Source organism: Dipteris shenzhenensis, chromosome 8 (assembly GCF_047967505.1).
Source record: "Dipteris shenzhenensis isolate YYH24624 ecotype China chromosome 8, Dip_SZ_1.0, whole genome shotgun sequence".
In the NCBI taxonomy this organism is placed as follows: domain Eukaryota; kingdom Viridiplantae; phylum Streptophyta; class Polypodiopsida; order Gleicheniales; family Dipteridaceae; genus Dipteris; species Dipteris shenzhenensis.
In genome coordinates this window covers 55,299,365-55,318,410 of record NC_141603.1, presented here as the reverse complement: position 1 = coordinate 55,318,410, position 19,046 = coordinate 55,299,365, and the positions used below count along the sequence as shown (strand labels likewise).

At 43.4% G+C, this 19,046-nt stretch overlaps 1 protein-coding gene across 3 annotated transcripts in view; it reads left to right on the top strand.

Annotated features, from left to right (window-relative positions):
* LOC147899697 (exostosin family protein) overlaps positions 1–19,046 on the top strand; it is a 98,029-nt gene that overhangs the window by 72,966 nt on the left and 6,017 nt on the right. For all 3 annotated transcript variants that reach the window (XM_087377935.1, XM_087377936.1, XM_087377934.1), the window contains exons 12-13: positions 11,009–11,107; positions 15,421–15,606. In XM_087377935.1, the coding sequence (XP_087234061.1) occupies positions 11,009–11,107; positions 15,421–15,606 (285 nt within the window). The remainder of the gene's footprint in view (positions 1–11,008; positions 11,108–15,420; positions 15,607–19,046) is intronic.

Genomic DNA, 19,046 nt, shown 5'->3' with positions numbered 1-19,046 from the left:
GTCACCATATGATGTAGGCCATGTGTATGTGTTTTTGCTCCATGGTACCTCCTGTAGACATTGTGTGCATGTACATGCAGGGGAGATAACCATTGGAAGGTCTTTTGTATCCCTTTTGTTTACCTTACACCCATGGGAACCCTTGGTAGCTTGAGATCCTAGCCATTGATAGATCCATGACCACCATGAGATGGCACGTGACACCTTGTGCTAGCTGTATCCTTGACATAGCTTGAGGCATTCCCTTGAGGGGGGGTATGTTGGGATATCTCAAGGTGTATGCCCGAGGCACACCTTGGTTTCTATGTGTGTGTGCTAGAGGCACAGTTAGGTGCCCATAAGCACTGTTAGGTGGTGGTAGAAGCCACATACGAACAAAAAACCGAATTTTTTTCCACTCGAAATGGTGCAGGATAGGGTCATTTAAGTTTGGGCAGTGCCAGAATGTCAAAAAACGTCAAAATCGGACCTCAAAAGGTCAAAAAACAGCCGCTGGACTGCTCCAAAACAAGTTTTTGGCAACCAACTGATGAGGCATGTCTGCCAATGTTGAGGGAGAACCACGAACTGATGCGGGAGTGAGCTGAACTCACAAACGAGGACCAAGAGGAATCACTAAGACATCGGAGTACTCGATGGCGAGGAACCATGGCGAGGCTAAGGGAAGGGAGGCTCTATCTTAGAGGAGAGGGGAGCTTTCATTTGCGGGCTTCTGTCATCCTCTAGATAGAGCAAGAAGGGGAAGGTAGGAAGGGAGGCTCTAATACCACATGAAGGAACATGTTGGAAAGAGGGAGAGAGAGAGGGTAGGCTAGGGATAGAGGAAGTGATACTCAAAAGGAGACATAATGAAATGGAAATGAAATGACTAGAGCAATGAACAAAAATGAGAGTACTCATGTTGGAATATGAAGCCAAAGTGAGTAAAAAATGAGTGTACTAGTGGTTTTATAGTCTAGTGAGTCCTAGACATGCCACGTGTGATATTGGGAGAATGGTTTGCTGCAGTTACAAGAGTCTTTGGAGGAAAGAAGAAGAAAGCATTCGACCTGATTGTCAAGGCCAAGAAAGGACTTGATAAAGAGGAGATGCAGATAGAGGGGTAAGCAGATTATAAGGGAGTCCAGAGGGTTTGAAAGAGATCATAGTACAATGAATCATTTGGTAACACTGCCGAGTTGTGATATAGGAGAGTAGACTCAAGGGATAGGGCACTCAGCTTAATTTCGTCAATTTCAGAATGGCACTTGACGTTGACATGGTTCCTGTTTACGGAACAGAATGGAAAACCTAGGGGTACGAATAGTCTGCTTGACAACTGTAGCACGAACAGTATGAGAGGGTGGGCTGCAGTATCTAAACTAAAGAGGGGTTGTCTTAAGCATCCATCAGTAATGTTGGCATCAACCTAGGTTGCCCGTGTCTCTCCTTCTCTTTGGTTGTGTGTCTACGAGCTTGAAAGCATCATAGAAGACTATAGGAAACAAGAAGGGTGTGAGGGTAGGCCACATGGTCTTCCTAGACACACTGTCAAGAGGATCTGCAAACTCAACTGAAATACCTAAGAGTCTTTTTCTGAGAAGAGATTGTTGGTGGTTAATTTGAATAAAGCACAAATCCTGCATGTAAAGGCAATCATCATGCATGTGTAGCATCAAGAAAGCTTATACAAGAGAGAGCAAATAGATGCTAGATAAACCTTAGGATTAACATCATCTCAATGGATTGGGGAACTGCATGCACAGAGGAATTGAAGCAGCGAACTGCATGCACAGAGGAATTGAAGCAGGGTGAGTGTACTGTACCTTTGAAAACAAGTGTAGAGGACAAAATGTAGAGCTAGTGGCTGAACATGTTGTTTTTGATGTTTTTCTAATCACAGTTCTTTTGCATGGGGTTGAGGTGCATAGGGTTCTTTGTAGAAATAGTTTTAAGGCCTGCTGCTCTAAACTACAAAAGATATGTGCTTGCACACATGATGTTGGGCTACAGATAACAGCATGTTCAGAAAGATGTACCAGTATCTCACCAGAGATTATGAGATGACAGACCTTTTAGAGAGACATTGTAATAATGTCTTTAAAGACCCGTAGAACTCATCCGTCAGATTCCTTATCAAGGTAGGACAGGTGATTGTAACGACACAACATTATAGAGATCTGAGGCTCGGTACTCTGTTACACATGAGAGGTGGTGATGGAGAAGCATATCCTGATGTGATTCCCTGGATACTATAAGATCCGAGGGAGATATCACTGTCTTCTCATCCATGTATGTACAGATTGGGAAGAGTCATTGATTGGCTAGACTAGAGATGCGGCACATGCACTCTTTATTCATGAGTTTATCTGACTCCAGACTCATCAGACTTGCCATGGGTTCCGATCCTGACATTGTGAACATGATCCTGACTTCTACAAGTTATCTACTTGTTGTTGCTACAAGTCATTGTTTGCTACAACAAACTGTTTTCTGTTGCTAGTTAGCCCACATACAAGCCATGGGTCACTAATCCCTTCGTGGGTCCCACAGATCGTCTGCCTGCGATCCGCCCACAGTTGCCTATGATCGTGGACATCTCCAGAAGACCTTGGAAAGAGGGGCACAATGTGGCCTCATCATGCAGCCCCACCAATGCCTATTGGTCTACTTGCTCAGCATGGCCTCCTGACAGCTTTGTTAGTCTCATCAGGTCACAAGGGTGAACACCAGTGTGGCACTCATTTCCAGCCCACGTGGCTGATCCAGCCAATGTGGCTGCTGTTCAAATCATGCCTATTGGTCTGCTTGCACAATCCAGCCAGGTGCTGGGCAGAGTGGCCTTCAATCGGGGCTCATGGGCTGCAGTGGCCTTCAATAAGGGCTCACGCTCTGCAGATACAAGCCAACAAGGTCCTCCGGCCTGATCACAAGCCCTAGATAATCTCTTCATGGTTCAACAATAGGGGATGTACTCAACCAAAGCACATAGTTAAGACTCTTCACCAGGGTTCAAAAGTGGGGAAAACCCTTACCAAGGTTTCAAAATCCACCAAGCATTCAACATGGTAAAAACCTTATTTTTGGGCCTTTCTATTACACACTCGCAAAGCATTTTGCTCGTTGGAGGATGATGTGGACTGCTAAATGGATGGGCCTGTGAAGGCTCTTGGAGAGGTCTAAAGGCTATGCTCACATTGGGCGCTTCATCCACTTTGGTTTGGGTACAGCAGCGTGGTTGACAGAGGGGTGGCACGACTTCTCCATGGAGATAATCCACTCCGCATATCTAGTGGATGGTGAGACAACTATGAGCCTTGAGTTCCAAGGGTCCATGCCACCCTCTAGATTGTGACACATTTTGTCTGGAGGATGTGGCATGATAAGAACCTGTGGTGATTGGAATTTAAGGTTTGTCATCTAGTGTTGTTACTTTCAAGCAAATTTTTGTAGCACACACCAAGTTGGTCAGTGGGTGGAAAATATTATGGCAAATATTATTTATGGCAAATATTCCAATAGGAGGTATTAGTTTAGTCACATTCGATGGGAAAGCACTCAAGTCACATTCAATGGAGAATCACTCAAGTCACATTCAATGGAGAATCACGCAAGTCACATTCGATGGAGAATCACTCAAGTCACATTCGACCAAGCAAGAAAAAGAAGGTTAGAAAAATAAACAAAAACGAAAAGAAGAAAATATCGGGCCAGCAACGTGGGTACACTACCTTCGAGCCTCAAGGGGGTCCTGTTGTTAAAATCTGAGTTACCTTGATTTTCCTTACTTTCTTGTCTAGCACATACCTTGGGACTCTCCCTATCTCTTTGGCCTTTCACTGCCTCCTCTTTTTTGCATTGCTCCCCCTAGTTCTCCCCTCTAATCTCTTCTTAAACCCCACTCTATCTTGCTTAATCCTAACTTTAAATCTTGTTTTACCATATAAGGATTGTCTTAGTTCCCTAGGTTGCATCTCCCTCCCTTCTAACTCGTTCTCTTTTTCTTCCATTGCCCTACTTTGCCTATTCTTACAGCTTTCTTTGGTCTCCCTATCTCGATTTTCCCTACCTACCATCGTCCTCCTCCTGTCATGATGCCTTTTGTTTTCCCTCGTCCTCCTTCACTTCCTAGCTCATGACTCCACAATGTGGTAGATCCTACAAGGAAAAAGGACAAAGGTTCAGAAAAGGCACCAAGGGATTTCGATATCCAAAACAAAGGTGGAAGAGAATCATTGTAAGTTATGCAGCAAGAGAGGGAAGCATCAAAGGAGGAGCATTATTGTCATAAAGTTATGCAGCAGAGGGAAGCATGCATCAACTTTTATGCCCGCATCAAATCACATACTATGATATATTCTGCCATGGATGTCAATCTTTGGAGTGCCTTTATCAATTCATATAACCCATGCATTGATAGTTTTGGTTTCATAGCTGAAAGTCTCAAGCTTGCCTGTGCTTAATCATTATTTATCCATTTCTTTGTCAGAGCAAGAAGCTCCCATGCTTGCTTGTTACTCACACAATTACTAGGATACTATCAATGCGAAAAATCAAGACGCAATGCTAGCATGTTATTACTTCCATCACCTACATTGTGTTGTGAGGACCAGAGAAGGTCAAGAATGAAAAAATGGAGAGCTCAACTGAATTGAAGTCGCAAGAATGAGATAGAGAAGGTGGGGAGTGCAAAAATGTGGAGCTCATCTGAATTGAAGTTGCAATAATGAGATACAAGAGGGCTATCAACATGATAAAACCCTAAAACCCTAGGGTGAGTCAAAATGGACTGTACTACTAACTCAACCACTAACTGTGGTTAGGGGGAGAAACCTTAGAAGGGAAAAGTGCTCCTAACCCTCCTAATGAACTAATACATTGGCCACTGTCTTAAATATTACAATATCTCCAGTACCCCATTGTAGTGACTGTCCTGGTGTACAAGGAGTGATCTCAATCACCAAATGGAAATAAGTCCAAAGCTTTGTAGAAGGCTTCAAACTTTTCTTTGGATGCGGCCTTGGTGAAAAGATCTGCAATGGTCTGATGTGTAGGACAGTGGATAAAACTTATCTCTGCTGCATGTAGCCTCTCTGGCATAATGATAATGGATCTGAATGTGTTTCGTACATGCATGAAACACAAGTTTTCATGCCACCACGATGGCACTCTGGCTATCAGTGTATATAGGAGCAGATGACTGCCACCACAATGGCACTCGGTCGTCAATCTCTTGAGACATACACATTCAACCATAGTAAAGCTGAGTACCGTTGCCATAGCGAATTGTTTCTTGCTCAACCAAGAAATGCATGAAACTGCCAATGGTGGGATGTTGAGCGTCATAATCTCCATCCCAATCTGAATCACTGAAAGTATGCAAGTCAAAGTCACCCTCCTTGGCATAGAACAGACCAAGAGACTGAGTACCCTGCAGATATGTGAAAACACACTTTACAGCATGCCAATATTGTGCCTTTGGGCTGTGCATATACCTGCTCAATTGGGATACAACCCGAATTGAATATCTGGACAGGTATGTAGATATACACAAGGCATCCAACGGCCTGATTTGTATGCAACAGGATCAAAAGGTTGACCTCTATCATGCATGGACATACTCAACCGTGGCTCCATGGGAGTCAAAATAGCCTTGCAGTCCTGCAATTGAACCTTTGTAACAGTCCCCGAATGTATTTTGACTATTTGAGTACAATGCCTTCATCTGTTCAAATATACGAGATGCCCGAATGATAGTGTAACAAACCCAGATCAGACATCCCAAATAAAGCTTCAAGATGCTTATTGAATTTTGCAATTTTCTCTTCTTTTGTGCTTATGTGCTGTATATCATCCACATGCAGGATGATAATCAACAATCCTTTTGTCTTTTTTGCCATAAAGGGTACTCTTAGTGGACTATTTTGTAGACCCTTATTGGTAGAAAATTTTCATACCAAGCCCTTGGGACTTGTTTAAGCCCATAGAGTACCTTATGGAGTCTGCATACTTTATGTTCCTTACTTGGACATCTGCAAGCCCAGACGTTGACTCACATACACTTCTTGCAAGTCCTCATTGAGAGAGGCTGTATTTATATCCAACTAATGTACTTTCCAACCAAAATGAGCAGCCAATAAAACAAAAACTTTGACGGTGGACATCGTAGAAGGGGGGGGCAAAGGTTTCACCGTTTCATCATAATCTATCCCGTTCTATTGAGAATAGATTATAGCCCTTGGCAACCAACCTTGCCTTGTACCTATTAGGGGTACCATCAGATCTTCTTTGAATCTTGTACACCACTTTGTCCCAATAGCTTCCTTCCCCATGGGCAAATCCACTAGTTCCCATGCATTGTTTTTTATGACAGAATCCAATTCTACCTGCATGGCTCTCACCAAATGCTCATTGTCTAGAGCATCCTCAAAACTGCTTGATTCTTCTATAGCATACATTGATGAACTCATCCAAGTTGAATCAACAAAGTTGCTCCACCTGCCCCTCTTGAACCAGCCCTTGTCGTATTGGCGAGAGGGGCTTAAAGTCTATTGTCATGTGGCCATCTAAGGACTGTTCTAGCTTCCTGTGAAGCATCCCTCTTTTCTCTGACAACCTCTTGCACATCCTCGTGTGTGAGAGGCTATGTTGGACCTGATCTGGAGCATACAAAGGCTGCTGTGCATCAACATGTGCGGGGTGAATATTCTCTCTCTCTCTCTCGCTCTCTCTCTCTCTCTCGTGTATAAGGCATTGTTGCTACGAAGTAAAAAACTCCTCTCTCTCTCGTGTATAAGCCATCCTTCCCCACCAAGTTTTGTAAAACCCGCGTGGGTCTTGGTGGTTGAGGCTCTGGTTCATGTCGTGGTGTGTGTGTGTTCGATCCCTGCGGATCGCTTCGGATAAGCCTGTTAAGGCTTCTTGGCATTGTTGCTAAAAAACTCCTCTCTCTCTCTCTCTCTCTCTCTCTCTCTCTCTCTCTCTCTCGCTCAGCCCGTATAGCTTGTACAACCGTTCAGCCTCTGTACCGTACAGCCGCTCGGCCTCTTTGTACCGTACAGCTGCTCCCCCTCGCCCTGTACCCTACAGTCTGTTTGTACCTTCGTCGTACCTCTCCCCGTAACACAGCTTGGAGCTGTCTGTTCGTACCTCCCTCAGTCAACAGCTCTCCGTACCTCCTCCCATCCGTATAGGTGTTAGCAGCAGCCCGTACAGTCCGTCAGTAGTAGCAGCCCATACTTCTCGGACTGTACCTCTCTCTTTGTACTCGTTAGAAAAAACCAAATTAACCCTAACCCCGAGTTGGTTAGGTTAAGCTAGGGGGTTCAATAGACAGCCAAGTATGGAGTGGCCTACCTTCTCCTCCATGTCCCCCTCAACTCCCTCAACTCCATCAACATCCATCAGGACTCGATACTCTACAGTTGCAGCCATGACACCCTCTCCATATGCATGGAATCACCAACAAGAAGGCTCAAAACGACCCATCCTCGGGCGACAAGTTCAGATTTTTTATCTGCAGCATGCAATGAGAGCTACCATTGGAACTAACAGAAGTAAAGGCCCGACTTCACATTCTCGAAGGGCTTGGTAAGCAGGCAATAATTGATGAGGCCCTAAAATCTTGTAAGGATTCCCTCCCTACCTTGCAGCTAGTCTCTACAATCAAAGATCTTATTCACACTGAAGTCCAAACTGCTATGAAGGAAGTGATTGTGGAAGTGGACAACAAAGCAAGTAAGTCTGATATTCAAGCAGAGATTAAAGAACACGAAGCTAGATGTGATAATGCGCTGAAGATTAGAATAGGGGGACTTCCAAAAGATTGGTAAAAAGAGCATGACACATATACTGAAATATTGACAAAGATCAAAGCAAGTGTGCCCAACATTGATTGGGTGGATGATGATGAGCAGGATGATCCTAACGCCATCAAAGGGACACCCAATGATTTATTAGGAACCGTACGGAGTATTTGAAACACGGGAAAGAAATACTACTCAGTTAGTATCTCTAGGGGAGTTGCAAAGGGATTCGATGGTTCACCGATCATTGATGGTTCTAGAACTGCCAAACCTATGGTACATGGAATCCGACTTTCTTTCCCCGCCTTCAGACCCGTTCCCTCCGGTAAGTCAGGACAGGTCTTTGGGCATTCTCTTGCAGGCCGAAGTTCTCTCCAGTTTTGGGTCAAGCTGGTTCGTTTGTTTATGCGGGAAAACTCTAGGTCAACTTCTATTTTGCACTATAAAGGTCATGCAATCCTTACACTGAAGTCAAAAGATACGAGGATCAAGCTTCTTCGACAATCTTACAAGTTGAAGGGCACAAAAGTATGGATAGTAGAGGAGCTTACACAAGCTCAACTCAAGATTAAGGCAACTGAATTAGCTAAAGTCAGGGCTGCCAGAAAGGATGGAAAATGGGCAGTTTACTGTGAAGGCGCAGCACTAAGCAGAGAGTTTAAATCAAAACCAAAAGACTCTCAGTCTTAAACTGATGTATGGCTGTTTACTCTTCTAGACTATCATGTAGGTACTCTAAATAATATGGGTTGCTTTTTGCTCTCCTTGGGAGCTTCCATGTGCCCTCCCTAAAGCAGATGTACTAGAGGGTTTCTTGCTGTCCCATAGACCTTTTGGTCTCCAGTGAACGTTAATAGACTTTTTTTATTTCTTTCTAATTTTCTAATGGCTGCTCTGAAGTGCCTTCAATTGCTAGTGGAAGTGTCCCTTCAAATAGATCTTGGGTGCTTGTATGCAGCTGTCTACCAAACTCAATCATGGACTGACCTAAGTTTTCTGTAAAATTACATCTCTACAGTCAAAACTCCTTTTAGTATCAGGATTGTAGAGATAGTAAGATCAGCCTAGGGAATTACAGCTTCAAGGCCTTGATGGGGCATCTGTTAAAAACAATCAAAATCTGTGTGGCAACCTCTTTCCTTTGATCATGCATTTGGCCATTTCCATCCAAAGACTTGTTCTTTCCATCAGAGACCTGTTCTCCGCCTTATACACTGATTCATAATCCTGCATTCCTTCAAGAATTCTTTAAAGTATGTAGTGCTCCCCTTTGTCTGATCTCAAAGTCTTCACTTTGCACCCAGACTCATTTCAGCCATAGCAACAAACTGCTTGAAGCACTGAAAGACATCCAATTTTTCTTTCAAATGATATACCCGTGAAATGTGGAAAAATAATCTATTAAGGTAAAAATATAGATGCTGTCTCAAAGATAATGATTAAGACTACTGGAAGATCCTTAATGTCCAAACCAGAGCCAATTTTATGCCATTAGGACTACACACATCACTGTGTATCTCAGCTCTAAGTGATGCATCTATAGGAAAGGCATTTTTTATAGTATGCACTCTTCTTGACATGTCTAGGAGGAGTCTCGAAAGAAGGCATATCATGTACCATTCCATGTCTCTACAACTACAAACTGCCAAAGTTCACATGGGCAAATCTTGCATGCCATAATCCTGCATTTTTCATTTCTGCAATCATTGTCCCCACACATGCATTACACGAATTGCTGTCATGTTTGTCCAGTGGGTACAAACTCTAATTCAAAGTGTGTGTATTGACTATTTGATGGTCTTTTTCTTTGTCCCTGACAAGGCACTTACCATCTCCGAAAATGACAGCCAAGCCTCTTTTCCCAAAAGAGGAAACATAAAGTAAATTCTTCTTTATCCCTGGCACATATGCGGCATCTAGAAGCATAAATCAGTCCCATCAACTGATGACAGCATAATCTCCCAACTCCTTTCATGGGATATGAAGAATTGTTGGCACAAGACACTCTTTTGCCAATAGGACCAGGCTGCAAATCTGCAAACAAATAATTCCTGGAAGTACTGTGCCTAGAAGCACCACTATGAAAGGACCATACAGCATGTGAGGCATCACTTACATTGAGAGAGGCGCTCGAGAAAGATGAAATGGATTGCACACACTTCAGAAGTATGGATTTTGTGGGAAACCTAAACCCTATACTAGGATTAACTCTAGAGCAACACATGGCATAGTACCACATGGACAGTGCAATTGCACCAATGTATGGAGCACCCTAGACTTTCATTGAACTACAGTCTGATTCTAGATCAACACTCCACAAATTGTCCAGGATCCATGGTGGGCATAGCCCAACAAGATGAAGTTGTTGAAGAGGCGAGAGATTGCAAATCAAAATCTCTAAGAACCTGGAGTGAAGAAATTAAAGTGAAATTGTTCAGCCTCGTAAAGGAAAGGATGCATCGCTGAGGTTTCCTATAACAATCCACCCTAGATAAAAGTCAAAGGAAGGCAAATCCCTCTCCAAATACGCCAAGGGTGAGTGCAAGCTCATAAGAATACTTAGAACTCTCAGCTTTGAAAAACAATGTTGGCTAATTGGGGATCTGTTATCCTCTGAAGCCAAGGGCAGGTGGGCATCTTTGATGTCTACAGAAGGACTCTTCCTTAGTATCATCTCTGCATTAACATGAGATCTATGGATGTTTCGAAAGGAAGATGAAAAGGGGGTATAGGCTGTTCCTAGTGTACTCTAACTTTACTCACCAGTCTACCCAAGTCACAGCTATTTTCATCCTGAAAGACAACAAAGGAGGAATAACACTTGGGCTAGGATCCTTTCTTGAGAAAGGGCTGCTTTCTCTTTATTATGAATGTCAGTATTTTGAACTTTTGTTAGGTATTCATTCTTAACTTATCAATGAAAAGCAGGCATCAACTTTCTGAATATTCTATGTCTATAAAGATATTCTGCCAATTAAGGACTGTGTTTTAAGTAAATAAAGCAATTTCATGCAGCGCTTTAATGGAAGACTGTTAAGAATTCTAGCTCTCTTAGATTAGCATGTTATTTGCCCTTTGGGGGAGTTTGGCTTCTCGTACTTTGCATGAGGCACTTCTTCCATGAGCCTTGCTCTTGGAGTTTCTTTCATACTTAATAGAAGTCCTTTCTTTGGGAAAGAAAAAGAGAAGACTGTTAAGAATTCTATTGGATGGCTTTTTCACAGGATGGAATACAGCTCATATATGAAAATGTGTTGGACTATGATAGTTTTGCCGTACGTATTGCAGAAGAGGACATACCTCAGCTTGTTCAAATATTACGGGTAATGTTTTCTCCTTTTTCACAATTTGAGGTAATTCAATATTGTAATCTATTGATACATTAACCTGATTGCACAGGGTTGAGGTGGCACTATCAGCCTCAACCTTGGTTATTTTCTAGCTCTTTTACTACAGGAGCTTGATTATTGGTTCTTTCATGTATCAGATGATGTACTTCTCCCTTGAGCTTTGCTCTTGGAGTTTCATTCCTAGGAGTCTCGTTTATGGGAAAAAAAATGCTGCCATGAGAGTCTTGTGCTTAGAATTTGAAGGATAGATGAAGTAGATAAATGGGAAAAAAAATGCTGCCATGAGAGTCTTGTGCTTAGAATTTGAAGGATAGCTGAAGTAGATAAAACAAATCCATATGCATGGCAATGTATATGTGCTCTTGCCTATGCTGTGTGGTCTATAATACACCCAACTTGTCATATTAGCAATTCAGTCTGACACAGTTGATGATAGTGCCCAGGTCTTGTCAAACTTCAGGATTTCAGCTTTCATAATGAAGGAACATGTCCCATGATAGTTAAATACATGATCTTCTTAGATGACTTCGTTTATAGAAGTGTTTGCTTGGTCAAAGAACACATACTGTTAGCAAGATGCATACCTTTGTGATGAGCTTCAGATCATTTGATAAGAGTCACCCAGAGCAATTGGTTTACTTTCTATGACACATCTTTCTTCCAGTCTTCTTGAGTTTTGAATGGGGACCGATAGTGCATTTACCTCTATTGTAGATGACACTTAATTATAACTAGTCTCTCTTTCTGAATACTCTATATTTCTCTTTTTGTACAGATCCCCATTCGAGACCGGTACAGTGTGATTTATGTTATCTTTGTGCCCCTTGCAGCTCCCTGATGTCATCAACATCATTCTACACAATGCTTCAAGAAAATTACTTTGAAACTATCTTCTGTTTCAGCTGTGAGTTATTTTTGAAGGCACATCAGAGATGCCAAAGTATAGTTCAATTTTTCCGTGAGTTGCCTTTCGTGGCTTCCCCTTTCAACCTGCTCCCCAATTCGATGACCAACAGATGATGCTGAAGCTCAAGAATGTTAGTTTTATATGCCTTTGTATCCACTTTGACAATCACTTCCTTCTTGATTGTTTATACTTTAATGTAAAAAAGATCCTTGACTAGAGAATCTGATTGAGGGGTAGGCGAAGGGGCCTTACAGGTCTGCATTACATCGTAGATTACTCCTTGCTTCCCGACAGTGCTGATGTGCACATAGCCATTGCCAAGAATCTAGTGTTCCGTGCGCGGACCAAGCACATTGAAGTTCATTACCACTTTGTTCAAGAGCTCATCATCAACGACATGATCGAGCTCATGTACTGCCCGACCGCCGACAACTTGTCCGACCTCTTCGTGAAGGCACTCCCTCGAGAACAAATGGAGCACCTCATTAGACGTATGGGGATAGGCCCACAGTTGTGAGATTGAGGGGGGGTGTTAGAATCTCACTGTGCCCACCTGTTAGCCCCTGATTTGAGGGGACAAGGGGCAGTGAGAGGTAGGAGGGCTGGGGAGAGACCCAGGCCGGCATCAGAGGGAGGATCGCATGGCAAAGATGGGCGACCAGCACATGGGCTGGTCGCAGCCTGCAACAGCAGGTATGAGGGGGCTCTAGGCCTCACATGGAGGCACCAGCAGCAGCGCAGACTGGCCGCCCATGGCACCCTTATATAGGGGCCTGTGGTTGGCCAAGTCGGCCCAACCAGGGCCAACCCTGGTCGGCCACCAAACAGGATAACCGACCCTGCTGGTCGGTCATCGAAAGGGGCCTAGGTAGAGCCTATAAAAGGCCCACTCCTGCATTCAGCCCAGCATCCAGTGCAGTGCAGAAAGCCCTTCTCCAAGGATTTGTTTAGCACTCATTTCTGGGACAGTTTTGTGAGAGAGAGGTCTTCAGTTTTCTCCAGCACCCTTTTGTGATTTGTATTGCTCCCTTGGAGCCATTTTCTGCCCACCATCCAGTGGATGAATATACTTTCTCTCTCCATCTATATTTGCTGTTATATCTGAGTGTGTTTTTTACTTGCATCTGTGATCATCTATCTAAGTTGGGTGTGAAAGAGTTGGAGAGATCTTGGGTGGAGGATTGAGTGATTCATTCCCTTCTCATTTCTAACAAAAGCATGTGTAGACTCTCTGGGATCTCGGTTTGGCCTCCTCGATGATGGCCCATAGGTTGAAGATATTACCAAGTGTGGAATGCTGCCTCTGGAAACTAGTTTGTTTTAAAGCTTCGTACCCATGCCCTTGAGTGTAAGAGGTGATCTCTCTCTCTCTAGTACTAATCCATAGATCTTGGTTAGTGTGTGGCCAATCATGAGGTTCCTTGCGTCCATGGGGTCCTCTGCTTTGTGAATTGGCACAATGTACTTCAGGTATGGGGAAGCCATGGCATACTGAGTAGTCAAACATTTGGGCCAAGATTGAGCTAAAACCTGATGCCCATGTGCAAATGCTTAGTCAGCAACCCTTAGTGGTTTGATCTGTTGTAATAAGGCCTCTCTGTGTTATTGCATCTCCATCATTTAAAGGCAACGCAAACCTGGTCATGCAAGTGGGTCAGATGGGAGAGTGGCCCAAAATTGTGCCCCTCCTAAAAGAGACAATGATACCCTCCTCAGATTCATAGTAGACGTGGCAAGTACGTAGGAAGTGCTCCTTTGTCTCCACCTCTTGCTTGTGGCTCTCCCTGCCTCGATCCTCACTTAATGGGACGAAACCCGCATTTGTCCAATGGCAATCCTTGGTGTGTGTGAGACCCGTCTGTCCTCCAGGTACTGGGGCCTGATAGTCACTGATACTCTTAGCAATTGATCATGGTAGAATTGGATCCTGGTGGGGAACTCTTGCTCCCCCCCTCCCCCAACATCCCTAAGTCCATGATGTTTAGAGCAGGAGTAGATCAAACCATAGGATACGGTTGATCTCATCTCACGAGACTAGAGGGACAAGCCATCCAAGCCTTACTGAAAGGCAGGAAGGTGGTCCATGTAAATACCCTGATTGTCAAATCATCACTATGAGTCTTTCCAGAGGCTCAAGGAGTAGGGGCCGCTCTCTCAATGGCTTGCAGATAGATAGATACGAGCAGGCTAGACACAATCTACAAATGACAGAGATCTGGTGGGCAGAGCACTATCATTTCTTGAGAGTGAGGTGGGTGCACTAGGGAGATAGGATAACATGGCGATTCTTCAAGATTATGGGCGTGAAATCAGTAAGGTAGGTCCCAATTATGGCAGTTGAAGATGAGGGACAAGATATACCCTCGGGTCCACAAGATCTCCTAGAGATGACCACCTGTTTCTATTGGTGCCTCTTTTAGACGAGGAGGAGACATCATACATGCTGACAGCCTGAGAGGAGGTCAAGGCCCACATTCCCTCTGTGGATGTTACAAAACGTCAACGCCAGCATTTACCACAAGGACAAGAGTAAGCATCCAAATCAAGCAATTTTAATGATGATCAATATGAATACAATAATGACAGACTATAAAAAATATGCTTTTGATAAAAGGATTGTTGAATGTCTGTGTGCGTGTGTGGCTCCTCTTGGTGGTGGCGGACAAGATTGCAGCACATATGGGATTTTAAAGTCCCTCTTCGATAGAAGTTCTTTTTATGCTTGGGGTACTTCCATTTGGACACCTCTTGGCTCGTCGTCATATTGCTCCTGCCACTTGTCGGTGATGTCTGTCTATACGGGAGTCTATGCCTCATCTGTTTTGGCACTGCCCAAAGTCCCATGGTTTCTTGCTTTTATTACAGCAGTGCCTACAGGCTCGTTTCCCCAGTGCATCTTTTGGTAGGAATTTTTGGTGGTTTGGCTTTCATCCTATGCGGCAGGGATTTGATCTTTTGTTTTATTGGGTTCACTATTGGGCACAATGGACTCTATGGAATGACCGCAACAATCAAGTCTTTGGTAATCCTTCTCTTGCCTAATATCAGTTCTTTTGAGCATCTTTGAGACAATCGTTTCATGATTGCTTACATGCTCGGGATCTTGATTATATTGCCTTCTGGTCATATAATGACATCTTCTGATTCTTGTAGCTGCTGATTTTCCCTTTCTTTGGGCCTGTTTCTTGTAATGTAATGACAACCTACCCAGGAAAAAAATGTGCGTGTGTTGTGGAGTTGGCTTTGAACTTGTTTGGTTTTGCAGTTGTATGGATACTAGTGATATAGTTGTTGATATTATGGACAGAAACTAACATTTGTAGAAAGTGATCAGTTTCACCTAATCTTCTTTTGTTTGTTGTATTTGGCACATGAATAGGCTATGAATGATACAGAAATCGATTTCAAATTAGCTAATATACAGAACATTTGGCAAAGATTTCTCTACCATGACGCCATTGTTTTGGAAGCGCAAAGACAGCAAAGAGATTTCCATAAAAAAGATCATTGGGCACAACAGTTTTCCTCTTTGTTGGGCGATGATGTCTTCTCAACATTTGTACAGGTTCTCTCTCTCTCTCTCTCTCTATCTCTCTCTTGCTTGCTCGCTCGCTCTCTCTAAATACTGCATGTTTGACGAGCTCATGGACCATGAATTTCTCAGAATACCTAGATGGGCTCATCCATTTCTTATGACTACTACTTTAGTGCTAAGTTTAAAGTACTTCAAATTGCTAAATTTCAGAATCTTGGCTAAGATCTTGTAGGTTGTTTCCAATAGTGTGATCGGTTAAACATTGGCAAATGTCAACTTGGTCGCCTCCTTTCTAGATCAAAAAAATCTATCCATGGGCATAGTTGCCAGTCGAAACAAAAACAGAAGAAACGGAAATGGGAAAAACTAGGGAAACGGAATTTGTGGACCCCGCCGAAATGAAAAACGAAAGAAACGGAAATATGGTACAATTTATGTATAAAATTTTATTTTTATAATAGAGTGCAAATCATACATAATACATATTACAATTATCAATAGAGTGCAAATCATACATAATACATATTACAATTATCTATACTTGAAGCATCATGCATGTTGCAGCTTCGTCCACACTTCATAAGCATTGTTGTGGTAAGCAAGATACTTGAACATTGCATAAAGATCCCTCCATCAAGGGTCTCTAGAAGTACCTCCTTGGGTGAAGGTCTTCCAAAATCAAGCGCACCTTCGGGTCTCCATTGTTAATGAATATTGAAGCTGCCATATCAAGGACAATGCCAAAATGGGCTCCAATAGAGGACAAATTAGGCTACGATAGGAAAGGAAAGCGTAAAAGGCTACCTCAGTACGTGATGCATCATCTCCATGTCATCCATTGTGAAACCATGGTACAAGAAGATGAAGGCCAGATGAGGGCCAAGGTACACTAGGCTAACATGGAGTAGAAAGATACCTCTCTCGTAGATGTGAAAGTGTCTGTAGTGCTAAGCTCATGCAGAAAGACACCCCTCCTATAAATGGTGATCTCTTGGATGTGGTCACATTCCGAGGCTAAATTATCTAGACGTATTCTCAAACATGTTGTGATGTGGTAGTGAAGCCAACAATGCATCACATCTGTTAGAATTATAGACATAATTCAGCAGTGACCAATGTAATACAATAAGCTAGTTAGGGGCACTTTTCCCTCACTAAGAGGTTTTTCCCCCTAACCGCAGTTAGTTCACTAACTATGGTTAGTGACTACTAAGGTTTTGTCACTAGGACAAAACCTTATCTTTTCCTTCAGTGTGTTGTACTCTCACTCTATTCTATTGCAACTATGTCTTCAGCTTCCAAGCCTCCTGCTCTCTTACTCTCTCTTGCTATCTCTCACTCATTCTATTTCCTTCATTTGGTATCAGAGCGGGTTCAAGAACCTCGGGCTCCCTGCTCCCTTCGTGGCACCCCTAAGCCTCACGTTTTCAGCTTGCTCCAAGTCGTCCGTATAGTCCGTACGACTGTACGAAATTCGCCGTACTGCCTCCGTACAACTCGACGTACACTTCCGTAAAGGCATCCGTAAAAGCTTCCGTACAGGTCCGTTGCAGCGCCGTACACCATCCGTACATCTTCCGTTTCAGCGCCGTACATCATCCGTACACCTCTACCGTATGTCGTACAGGTCGCCGTACCTGCGCAGGAGTATCCGTACATTTCTATCGTACAGTGCCGTACAGGTCGCCGTACTTGCGCAGGAGCATCCGGACAACTTTGCCGTACTGCCCGTACACACTGTACCGTACAGTCCGTACTGTACCGTACCACTTGTACCCTTCCTAGATTTGCGTGCACTTCTGTACTTTCAGATCTGTACTTGCAGATCTACACCGGTTGCCTTCAACCACAGGTGTTCTTGGGCAGGCTCATCTTGCAGAAAACCATAGTTTGGTGCAGTTGTTTTGGAGTAAATTTGGGGCATTTTGTATATTGCAGACATTGCAATCATTGTGCAGGTTTGGAGCTACATCTGGAGCAAAATTGCAGATCTAGTCTGAAATTTGGGCTTTTGTTTAAAAATTGCAGATTTGGGGCTTTTAGTAATTTTGCCCCTTTCTGGCTGCAATTTCTAGCCACAAATTGGGGCTTTTGTGTTGAGAGAGCATTTTTTGGAGTATTCAGTACATACTGCCTTTCTTGGAGTGTTTGAAACACTTTTGGCAGATTTTGGAGAGTTTTTGATGCTTGGACAGATTTCTGACAGCTCAAGTACAGAAATCTAAGTTGCATATACAGCCCGTGCTTGGCGGTGTTCTTTGGAAGTTGTGCATTCCATTCCCAGTAAGGGAATTCAGATCTGTATCTGCTTCAATCTTTTTCTCAAGAATGGCCCATCAAAATCAGAATGAGTTTCCATTTGGTGGTCTTTCACAAGAAGACAAGTTGGATGGTACCAACTACTCCCTCTGGAGTTTTATGGTACGTAATATTCTGATTTCTCGGAATCTATGGGATTATGTCAATGGGGATGAGATCCGACCAGCAAATATTGCACCTGCTACCCCTCCTCAGCAAGGAGGTGGAAGAGGTCGTGCACAGGGTGCAGCTGCAGGACAAGTTGTTGGTGCAGCTACAGTCAATACTCCAGAGCAGAAGAGATGGGATTCACGGGATGCCTTAGCTTTGTCATGCATCTCTCTTTCAGTAAAAAGATCTATCATTCCGCATATCCGGTCGTGTAAGACCTCCAGGGCAGCGTGGGATATATTGGAAAGCATGTATGCAGCACGGAATGATGCCAGGGTATCTTTCTTAAAAAGAGAGTTGAGCAATACACATATGGAGGAGGGTGACTCCATGTCAGTCCACCTCACAAAGCTACAGGATATCAGAGAGCAATTGTTAAACATAGATGAAATTATTCCTGATTCAGAGATGATTACAACCACTCTGAATTCTCTTCCTGAGTCTTATCTCAGCTTTCACACTTCGCTGAACTTATCAATGAGGGGGGGTGCAAATCCCCTCACTTTTCATGAGTTGATAGGACTTCTGCTTCAGGAAGAGCAGACCAGGAAAAATTTGGCTTCACGTGCAGGTGAACAAGCCATGCTCTCAAAATTTAAATCAAAAACAAAGGGACAGGCAAAGACAGCAGCAAATCAGCCTTCCAGTGGGTCAGGACAGCCTTCACAGAAGGCTAAAAGTGATGCAAGTAAACCCAAAAAGAAGGGTTTTTGTCACTACTGCAAAAAGCCAGGTCATCACATAGCAGAATGCAGGAAAAGGATTGCAAAAGAAAAGAAAAACAGCTCAGGTATGGTTGTTTCAGATTCAGCCCCTCATGCATCTGACAGTGGGGATGCTGCAGCCAACTTTGTTGGTCAAGATTATGCCTTTTTATCTTGCATTTCAGATTCTAGATTGGCTGTTCTAGATGCTCGGGATAGTACAGCCTCTTGCAGTGATGATACATATGCATTTTTGACTTGCAGCTTTGACTCTTCTACAGATGCATCTGCTTTCAA